Source organism: Aulonocara sp. 'chitande type north' Nkhata Bay, linkage group LG7 (genome assembly GCF_057382095.1).
Source record: "Aulonocara sp. 'chitande type north' Nkhata Bay isolate Kocher_YH1m ecotype deep benthic linkage group LG7, A_spYH_male_GT1.1, whole genome shotgun sequence".
Taxonomy (NCBI): domain Eukaryota; kingdom Metazoa; phylum Chordata; class Actinopteri; order Cichliformes; family Cichlidae; genus Aulonocara; species Aulonocara sp. 'chitande type north' Nkhata Bay.
Window position 1 is genome coordinate 26,114,819 of NC_141350.1, and position 10,741 is coordinate 26,125,559.

Sequence of the window (10,741 nt, forward strand, 5' to 3'; positions counted from 1 at the left end):
TGGTGAAGTTAACAAACTTTGTTTGTTAACTTCTTTGTTTGTTAACTTCTGGGTCAATCTGGGTCAATCAATCAGTGATGAGGCAAACTTTTATGTGAATGGTGAAGTTAACAAACTTTGTTTGTTAACAAACTTTGTTTGTTAACTTCTGGGTCAATCTGGGTCAATCAATCTGGGTCAATCTGGGTCATCCTCTTCGACATGTCAATGGTTGTGAACAAAGAGAAACCTGTAAATAACTCATGAACGTGAATGGTGAAGTTAACAAACAAAACCACCGCTATTGGTCTGACACTAACCCACATTGGATGGATCCCTCCAAGACTGTTGGAACAACAAAAGTGATGGTTTGGTGTGGTATATGGGGTACAACGATAGTGGGCTCTTTGGGGTCATCTGAAGGCAATTGTCTATGGTGTGAAGATACGAGATGTGCAGCACCTGAAACTACAGATACTGGATGCCTGTGCTGGCATTTCTCCTGCGGTGTTGCTATCAGTGTGTGAAGAGTGGGAGAAGAGGGTTGCATTGACAATCCAACACAATGGGCAGCACATTGAACACATTTTATAAGTGGTCAGAAAATTGTAAATAACTCATGAAAGAATAAAGTTACGTTGAAACCAAGCACACCATTGTTTTTCTTGTGACATTACTTAACATTACATTACTTGTGACAATAATAAGTTTGATGTGTCACATGGCCCTCTGCCTATTGAAAAAACAAAAGTTTTATCCAAGATGGCCGACGTCTAAATGACCATCATGGTCACCACCCATCTTGAGGAGTTTGCCCCCTCACATATACTAATGTGCCACAAACAGGACTTTAATATCACCAACCATTCCCATTTTATTATGGTGTATCCATATAAATGGCCCACCCTGTACAGTGCACACATGAAGGCTAAAAATATAGACAACATTTTTAAACTTTAGATGGGCTATTCTGGTACATTTACATTTGGTGTATGGCATAATTTTCTTTTACATTTTCTGAAGACAGGTAATCTAAGTGTGATGTCATTCTTCTACAGCCATTGCATTGTGAAGTCAGCATTTATTTTATAACGTGTTAAAGCCAAGAAAATGTCTTTTGCTTGTTTGAGTAACTAAGTGGAATGTGTTACTTTGTTATCTGCAAAAAAGACTATGAGTGCCCAAAATTCAGTCCAGCATGAATTCATGTATTTACTTTTATATTCAAATGATTATCACAAATGTATAAGTCAGATTTGCCATGTTGATTCTGACTTGTTTGTGTACGTTTTGAAGTTATCATACTGCTTATACCTTTCCCATAAAGCATTTCAATGTGTGTGTATGTATCTGTATGTTCAGGTGGGAGGTCACACCATGCTGCCTATCCGCTGGATGCCCCCAGAGAGCATCATGTACAGAAAATTCACCACAGAAAGTGATGTGTGGAGCTTTGGCGTTATTCTGTGGGAGATCTTCACTTATGGAAAACAGCCATGGTTCCAGCTCGCCAATAATGAGGTAAACTATTATTTCAACACTGTCATTTGCTGAGGACATGATGTAATTACCAGGAACAAAACATTTGAACATTTTACTCAAATTAGCTTTTTCCCCTAGGGACCCAATTTATTAGTCCAGCTTTGTGAAAAAAAATAGAGGTGCATATATCACTGTAAGTTAATGAGCAGAACTAATAGCCACTCTCATTTTACCTAACTTCTCCAAAAACTTATGAATTTCCACAAAATAATGTTGTAGGGTCTTTAACTTACATTGTAAAGCACCTTGAAGCAATTCTTGCTGTGCTTTTGTGCTATATAAATAAATTTCAGTTGGACTGAATCTGTCTTTTGGTGGTGTAATTTTCTTGGAATGCTCAGTTGGTGCCCTGTCTCTGACATCCCCTGTTATATGGAACTGGGCCTTCAATTTAGAGATGCTACTAGTATTTTAGTATTTTTTAGTATTTATTTATTTACTAGGACTCACTCCAGATACTTCTGCCACTTGGTTTTGCAGAACATCAGCTTATGGTTGCCCTATGGCACGAGTCCTAGCTAATTTAGTCAAACATGGCAAGTTCAGAACAGACACCAACTGACCACTGTAGCAGGGTCCAAACTCACAGGTATCCTTAATCAGATAACTGATTGTCAGTACCTTGGGTACCAGAAGCTCAAAAGAATTGTCAACAGCAATTGACAATAAGCTGTTTGTTGTTGTTTAGAGTCTAAGCTGTGTTTAATTACTACAATGTCAAGTGCTTGATGTAGTTTACAAGATACTGTAACCACTCCCTTTTGGATATAACAAATAAAACCAAACACCCTCAACTTAGACCAGAAAGTTACAGAGATACTCCAGGGGACTGAGACTTCTCTGCTGGATTACCACATCAACGGACTCTATCTCACCCAGAGAGGAGACACTGGGGCAGTGAGAGAGAGCACAAGTGGGACAAGTATGAAGGTATCTAGATTAGGCTAGCCACTAGCCTAAAGAGGCCATTCTGGCCAATGTTCACTCATTAAACAACAAAATTGATCCAGTATATCTTACACACAGTGCAAGATGTGCTTTTATTTTCATGGAATCCTGGACTACATCCTGGACTCTTCCATTCAGCTAGATCAGGTAACAATCTATCATGCCAACCAAGTCTTAATGGAAGGAGGAAGGACTTGTGGCAGGGCAGTGTTGATGTTTACATCAGCAGCGTTTGGTACTGAAATCTACTGCTGTGCACAAACACTGTTCTCCACTGTCGGAGTTTGTTATCATTAAGTGCCAACCAGTCTACCTAGCAAGGGAATTTACATCGATTGACCTTATTGCTGTTTGCATCCCTCCCACCACTAACGCCACAGCTAGGACCGTGGAAGATAACTACTGGATGCTGAGTACACCAAGTCAGGCTCTCTGATCACATCACCATCATTCTGAGACCTGCATACAGACCCAGAGTGAGGGCCTTCAGACCAACACAAAATCAGATGTGTGTAGCCAGAGGGGGCCTCCTCTGCTCTGAAGGATTGCTTCAGCACTACAAACTGGTACATCTGACCGGTGATCAGCATCGCGGAGCACGACGTCCGAACGGCATTGAGGAGAGTGAACACAAGGACAAGAAACAGGGTAACTATGTGAGAATGCTGTTTGTTTATTACAGTTCAGCGTTTAACACAATAGTGCCCTGCAGACTGTTCACAAAGCTCAGGGATCTGGGACTCAATAGCCGTCTGTGTGCTTGGGTGTTAGACTTCCCCACTGGCAGAACTCAGGTGGTGAGGGTGGGCAGATGTGTCTCTAACAGCATCACCATCAACACAGGAGCACCACAGGGATGTGTCCACCCACAGCTCCAACACCATTGTGAAGTTTGCTGACGACACAGTGGTGTTGGGTGCCATCTCCAACAACGATGAGACGGCCTATATGGATGAAGTGAAGAATCTGGCATCGTGGTGCCAGGAAAACCACCTCCAGCTGAACGTTGGCAAGACCAAGGAGCTGGTGGTGGACTTCAGAAGGAGTCAGCACAGAGACTACAAGCCCATTATCATCAATGGAGCTCCAGTGGAGAGGGTGCAGTCCTTCAAGTATCTCAGTCTCCACATCTCCTCAGACCTGACATGTCTGCCCACATTCAGGTCCAGACCAAAAAGGCTAGGCAGCGCCTGTATCACCTACGACAACTGAGGAAGTTCAGGGTCTCTCCAAAGATCCTCAGGATTTTCTATACAGGCGCTGTGGAGAGCATCCTCACACAGAACATGACATCGTGGTTTGGGAACAGCTGTGTGAAGGACCAAAAAGCTCTCCAGAGAGTGATCCGTACAGCAGAACGCTGCTGCAGGATTGCTCTCCCCCCGCTTCAGGACACCTACACCAGGAGATGCCGGACTAGAGCAACGCAGATACTGAAGGACCCGTCCCATCCTGGCAACAAACTGTTCCAACTTCTGCAATCTGGTAGAAGGTTCCGCATCTTCCGGGCAAGGACAGAGAGACTCAAGAGGAGCTTCTATCCCCAAGCCATCCGGGCCCTAACTATGCATGTGACAAATAAAAAACCTTGAACCTTGATCATCAAACAAGCACCCACCTAAAACAGACATTAAGGAATACGCTGACGCTGTTGCAGCATACATTGCAAAATGCACTGATAATGTCACTCACTGCAAAACTGTTACTGTCCATGCTCACCAGAAGCCATCGCTCACAGGACAGGTTCATAGGCCCCCCAAGGCAGCCTTTAGGGCCGGTGACACTACAGGACTTGCAACAGCTATAGAAAACCTACCCTGTGGTATCAGGAAAACAAAATGACAGTACAGTAAGAAAATATCTGGTCCTTTCACAGTAACAACAGAGGTCTTTCTGCAGGGTCTTTCTGGTGTGGAATCCAATCCTCAGTGGACACTTGAGTGCCCATTGAGGTCATTACTGGCGTAACAAGGGAAGAGTCTGTTGATGATCTACAGATGACGACACAATTATTAGCCCCCCTATTAAAAATTAGGTCAAAATTATTACCCCAATCATGCTAAAAGTAGGTTGTGTATCCTTGTTGTAAGGTTTCATACATGTTTTCTGAGCAATCCCAGGCTATTTTTGTTGGACCTTAGTCTTCAGGTCACCCCGTGGGTTTCCAGTGGAATTTAAGTCAGAGTTTGAAGCAATAACACAGACCCAGTTTTGCTTCAAAATCTTCACATATCCTTATTTCTTTCTTATGATGCAGATGACACAAACAAGTACAATCACTGGCTTTAACAATGTTCAGATTTTCCTCATACTCCTGGCATTAACAGGAAAACTCAGTAGATGTACTGCTTGGTTTCATTTGTAAGAAGGGTATTTAAAAGAAGTCTTCCTAAGGTTCAAACATTTTAACATTATTGTTAAAAGGCTGTTTTGTTTTCTAAAACTGTACTCTACAGGATAATATGTACCTGGATTATTTGTATGATGTAGTCATTATATACTGTGTGCATCACTTGTTGCCTGTCAGTGTAATGACACTCCACAATACAGCCATAGCCCCGGCCAGTGCATTGCACAACTGATGCAAGTCTGGTTGCGTAGCAGTCCTTTCTTAAACAAGACAGTAAAGTATCTCTGCTCAACTACTGGTCTCTGTGTCTTTACAGGTAATCGAGTGTATTACTCAAGGCAGAGTACTGGAGCGCCCAAGACTCTGTCCTAAGGAAATCTACGATATTATGCTTGGCTGCTGGCAGAGGGAACCGCAACAACGTCTCAACATTAAGGACATCCAGAAGATGCTGTTTACTTTGATGAAAGCCACACCAGTCTATCTGGACATACTGGGATAATAATAGCCCCAAGGAGACACTAATGGAATATATTCAAAGCACTGAATTGCCCCCGAACAGAAGTGATCTGTCTGCATACTCTGTGGATTAGGGGCTGAAAATACCCTGTTTTCATCTGCCAGATATTTGAGGACTGCAACTAACACATTGTATATTATGTTTATTTAACTGGACCAAAATGATCTGAATTGCATCAGTACCTAATAATCTGGAACCTGCAAATTCTATACCCATTTTGTTTTTTCAAATGGAATTGTAACTAAAAAGACTTAAGTATACAGTATATATTGCAACGATGTGGAGTGATTATGCTGATTGTTCTGATGTGGTATAGTTAAGGTGTCACATCATAATAATGTGGGTTTCACCCTGTTTTGATCATAGCAGCACTAGTTCTAATCAACTGTTAATAAACCCTGACCTGGACTGGTAGTTTACTGGTAGTAATCCTGCCCAGGATTACATTGATCTCAGTTGGTTTCACAAACCTTAAGTAACCTTCTAGTCTTCCTTTGGCTTATCTTCGCCAGGTCTTCATTTGTGAAATGTGAAAAGTCAGAAGGATTAATTTATTCTCTTTTTAATTATTTACATTTTTATCTGTGCCCAAGCTGGTCAATTTCCCAAAATCTTTCTCATACCTTGGGTTGCAATGGTAGCCATCTTTAATCTAAAGTAATGATGGTGACTATAAAGTTTCAAAGTACTAGCATTTCTGTTTTCTGTTTTTAACTTTTGGCTACCCCAGAAACCAATGGCAGAGCCAAAATATTTTCAGGGGTGGCCAGGCTGAAAGGCTGAGGTTGAGCACAGAAAATTCACTTTCTTTTTAGAGCCCTTTCCATCCCCCCTTTTTCAGAGAAACAGTATTCACTAGATGTAATTCAGTTTCGTGGATCAGCACATGGATCCCTAAAACGTTTTGCTGTTGGTTGTTTATGTTACACTGTGGCCACAATTTGGCTCTGCCTCTGCCTGAAACCACCAACAGTCTTGTGACTTGTGACACAGTTGTTCTGACGCAGGTATTTGGGGAATAGACCACAGTTATTGAGCATTTACAAAGACCAGATAGTTGTATCTCAATGTCAAGGAAATGTGTAGTTTGTGTGACCATGTGCAGATTATATTTCTTGACTTTTCTTTCTGTTCATGTATAAATTAAGGAAGGAGGTGAAAAAATAGAACAATGCACATAAATCAAATATTTCATGTACAGCAGCTGCTACACATGACTGCTGTTCTTAAGTGCTAGTTCAGTGGCAGCTTGCAACACAGTTTTTATCTGAAACATCATTGTTACAACACTTTTAAGTCCTGAGCTCATGATAGCTCACTGAGCTGCTTAGCTTTACAAGACCCTGACCATACCTTCCAATCCTGAGCCTGGAAGCATGGCCTGAGTGACTGTCTGCCACTATAGAAATGGACCTAAGTGCCTCCTACTTCTTTCTGAACACTAGGAACCAGGAAAGTAGTCTTTCAAAATAATAGCACTTTTACATTTTGTTTACCTGCCTAATGGCCACTAGCTGTAAACTCTTGTTTTTCTTATTACCTAGTTTCATAAGTATCTACTGTATTAAAAAAAATTAAATTTAAAGCAAAAAAAAAAAAAATTAAAAGCCAAACTACCCAACGTGAAATTGAAATTACATTACATATACACTAACCAGTCAATTTATTAGGTATACCTGTTAAACTGGTCATTAGCATAAGTATTAAATCAGCCAATCACATGACAGCAACCCAGTATATTTAGACATATTTAGACATTGTTGTTGGCCATAACTATGATCACAGCATACCCATCTTTTGGGGTGTGGTGAGACCACAGCTTCACGTTGTGGATGTAGAACCAAAAAAACTGTACTAACTGTGTCAGCATGGATCAGAATCTCTGAGAAATGTTTGGGGTACCTTGTTGATTTTATGGCGCAAAGAATTATGGCAGTTTTGAAATTAGAAACTGGCCCAACTCACTATTAGCAAGGTGTGCTACTAGACCGTTTACAAATAACCTTTTGCCATTTTCCAAAGCTAAAAAAAATGAATGAACTGATATATGTGTGAACTGAAAGGATAATACTTGAGACACTAGGATGTATATACTGTAAATCTGTCTGTCTTAAGATATTTATTTTGTTTTCCTATGTTGGATTATTTTCTTGTTTCTCAATATGTTATTATATGATTAATTTAAATCTAATAGATCTTTTGATTTGCTTTCCAGTTGTAATTTACTGTCACGAGTTGCATTTATCTCATTAGAGACTGGCTAAAAAAAATCTAGATTTAAGAAATGTCAATTTGTTTTGTGTCATTTTATACTATGCATCCATCGATTCATCCATATTCTTCCTCTTATCCAATTCAGGGTTGTGAGGCATTTCATATAATTGAAATAAATTAATAAAAAATAATAAGTCAGGAAAACCGATTAAAACTACAAAGTTACAAATGCTAAAAAGTCAATGTTTTATTGCCCTCTTCAAGAACTGTTCAAGGATCAAATGCATTCTTTAATTTAAAAGAAATAGTTTGTCATTCATCGACCACAGTCAAAAAATGACAACACTTTCATCAGTGTGTCTAATGATGTGTCGTGCACCTAGTCTCTACACTGTATTTGAGATTTTAACTGTTTTGTCCATACTGGCCTAAAGAATTTAAAATCTAGTCTCACAAGGAATTCAGTGCATAAAGTTGTTAACTTCATATGCTCTTGGGTCAATGAGTGAGTACTGGGTTTAGCATTGCCTTACTGACTCTATACCTCAGTTTTCAGCGAGCATCATGAGATGCAGGAATCGGTATTTTTCTTTATTTTACTTGAATCAACAAAGGGCAGCAGCATGCTGTCCATTAGCTTGATACATGAAACCCCTCCTAAGCCATTAGAAGAGTCATCTGAAGAGCAAAATGAAAAGCCTTTAATTAATTATTTATTGATATTTGAATGTATCATCAGTCTACAGTGAAAGACAGACTTCATTTATTCCGTCCCTTATTGTTAAATGAGACAGATTTACAATACTGTGAGTCACTGTCATCCTATTCTGTGCGTGATGTTTGAGTGTCACGTAGTTGGTGTTGGTTTTTATAAGATTTTGTTTCCCAAAAGTGTATTTATTCTAAAACAGTTCATCTAAAATAACTGAACATATACCTGGGATTTGCATTGATATATAGGTATATTGTATAAACATTAAGCAGGTGCATCACCTGCATTGCCTGGGTAGTATGAAGAAATCTGATTCTGTATCTTTTCTAAATTTAGATTAGAGCTGTGTAATTAAAGATATGTGCATTTCTAAACTGCAATCCTAATGCTAGGATAAAACATGATCAAAGTTATCTTACAGTAGACTTGCTTACCAAGTATCATCCATAATGTGAACTCTTGTTTCTAAGCTATTCATTTCATTTGAGCAAATTGATTATATTTGCATTAGTGTCAGTGCTTTAAATTGTGTCTTTCTCTCACTATGAGTGTTTGCTTACTCCAAGTCCTCCAGGAAGTCAGTATTACTTAGTGAATTACAGAATTAAATTTTGTTTCATTTGTTTTCTACACACAAAAGAAAATCCAGATTTTAGAGAAATTTCAACACATTTCTAGAAAAAGTCGGTTGCACAGAACTCTAAACATAAAATCAAAGAAGTTAACTCTTTCAACATGAAACACAGCACCCTCAAAACTGATTCTTTCCAACTAAACAACACAAACAGCTATTATACGATTAAGAGAGAATAAAAAACACTGATTGGATCAATTCAAAACCTACCATCAGAGGTGTTTGACTATGTCTTGGCTTGGCTTGGCCATGGTACATACTTTTTTTTGTTTTGGAAAAGTATACATGTTTATTTTTATTTTGTCCTTAGATACCATTTACAGTTATCTAGTGCATTATAACCTTTGTAATGGAAATAAATGAGAAACAAAACAAAGCAAATCAGTGCACAGATTTTTAGAAAAAACGTAACAAACAAAACATTTATTTGTTACCACAATACAAAGTTTTCAGATGAACTGACAAAAATAAAAGAATGCCTTCTTCCTCCTAGGCTTTTTTCTTACCTTTCCTCTTCCTTTGTGTTTTGGTTGCTTCATCTTCTCCCTATCACTTGAAGCTGATGCTATCCTCTGATACAGGATCGTTCTTCCGGTTGAGTGGTTCAAAGGAGGAGCATGAGCGAGATGAATTAATAGTCAGAGTGTACTTTGAGGCCATGTTTCTAGAACAAAATGTGTTTGTGTTCAGAGATTTGCAAAACTGTGATTTAGATTTGAGTGAGAGCAGTGGAACTCTTCCTAGCAGCTTGGAGTTATGATGATGATACAAAAACTTTATATTTTTACAATTTTGTACATAGTTCCACTTTTTGTTTGTAAGAAATGGGCAAAAGATCATTCATCTCAATTTTATTTTTATGCTCAAGCCAAAATTAGGGACCCAACAAGCCATGTTAGAAGAAACTGAAGAACAGAACCATATTCAATTCAGTTCAGTTCAATTTTATTTATATAGCTCCAAATCAGAACAACACTCATCTCAGGGTGCTTCATACTGTAAGGTAAAGACCCTACAATAATATGGAGAAAACCTTTACAATCAAACAACATCCTTGGTAACACTGGGAAGAAAAAACTATCTTTTAACAGGAAGAAACCTCCAGCAGAACCAGGCTCAGGGAGGGGCAGCTATGAGTGGTTAACCTTATCCTGTTTTCTCAAGAGACTTTCCTAAATGCTGCAAGCATGCTATTTTGATACATGCAAGCTTCCTGGAGGACACAATTGGCTAGCAAAATACATCAAATTGTATTACAAAACAGAAATCACCAGATAAATGTTTCCTGTATGATCAAGCCTTAAGCTTTCACAGACTGACAATCTTGGTTGTTTCTAATGATATTTGGGTTAAATTAAATCTTTCTCTCTGTTTGCTCTTTGTATTCTTCTTTTTCGTCTATTGTGTTCTCATTTATTCTCTTCCCCTTTCCCACTGTCACTTCACCATACAAAGTTTCTAAGCTGAATATGTAAGAAACATCATTACTCTATTAAGAATCCATGTCTTTTCTAATTGTTGTATATCCATCTCAACACATATGTATGTGAATCATTTGACTTATAAAACTTGTATAACATCTTTCTGAAAAGCTTAGACGTGGTGATTTTTTAAGGTGGCTCTGTGTATCATTCTGACTCTCAATTCTCATTAAAACTGACTTCAATGATCTTTGCGTTCACTTATTTTTTAACCAGAAAAAAGGGGAAATAAGTGACTCATACTCATTATGTAACATCAATTCCCTACTTCAAAATTATATTATTCCCCAGACATTTATATACATATCTGGAAACTGTGGCTCAGTTTCTCAAAGCTCTGAACACAAACTGTGTTAATTGG

General features: G+C 38.7%; 1 protein-coding gene across 2 annotated transcripts in view; it reads left to right on the top strand.

The window, feature by feature from the left end:
* The window catches only part of LOC147325239 (NT-3 growth factor receptor-like), a 94,345-nt gene extending 83,791 nt beyond the window's left edge, over positions 1-10,554 (top strand). For both annotated transcript variants that reach the window (XM_086299654.1, XM_086299655.1), the window contains exons 18-19: positions 1,342-1,500; positions 5,136-10,554. In XM_086299654.1, the coding sequence (XP_086155780.1) occupies positions 1,342-1,500; positions 5,136-5,321 (345 nt within the window). In that variant the 3' untranslated portion in view covers positions 5,322-10,554. The remainder of the gene's footprint in view (positions 1-1,341; positions 1,501-5,135) is intronic.
* The last annotated feature ends 187 nt before the right edge of the window (positions 10,555-10,741 follow it).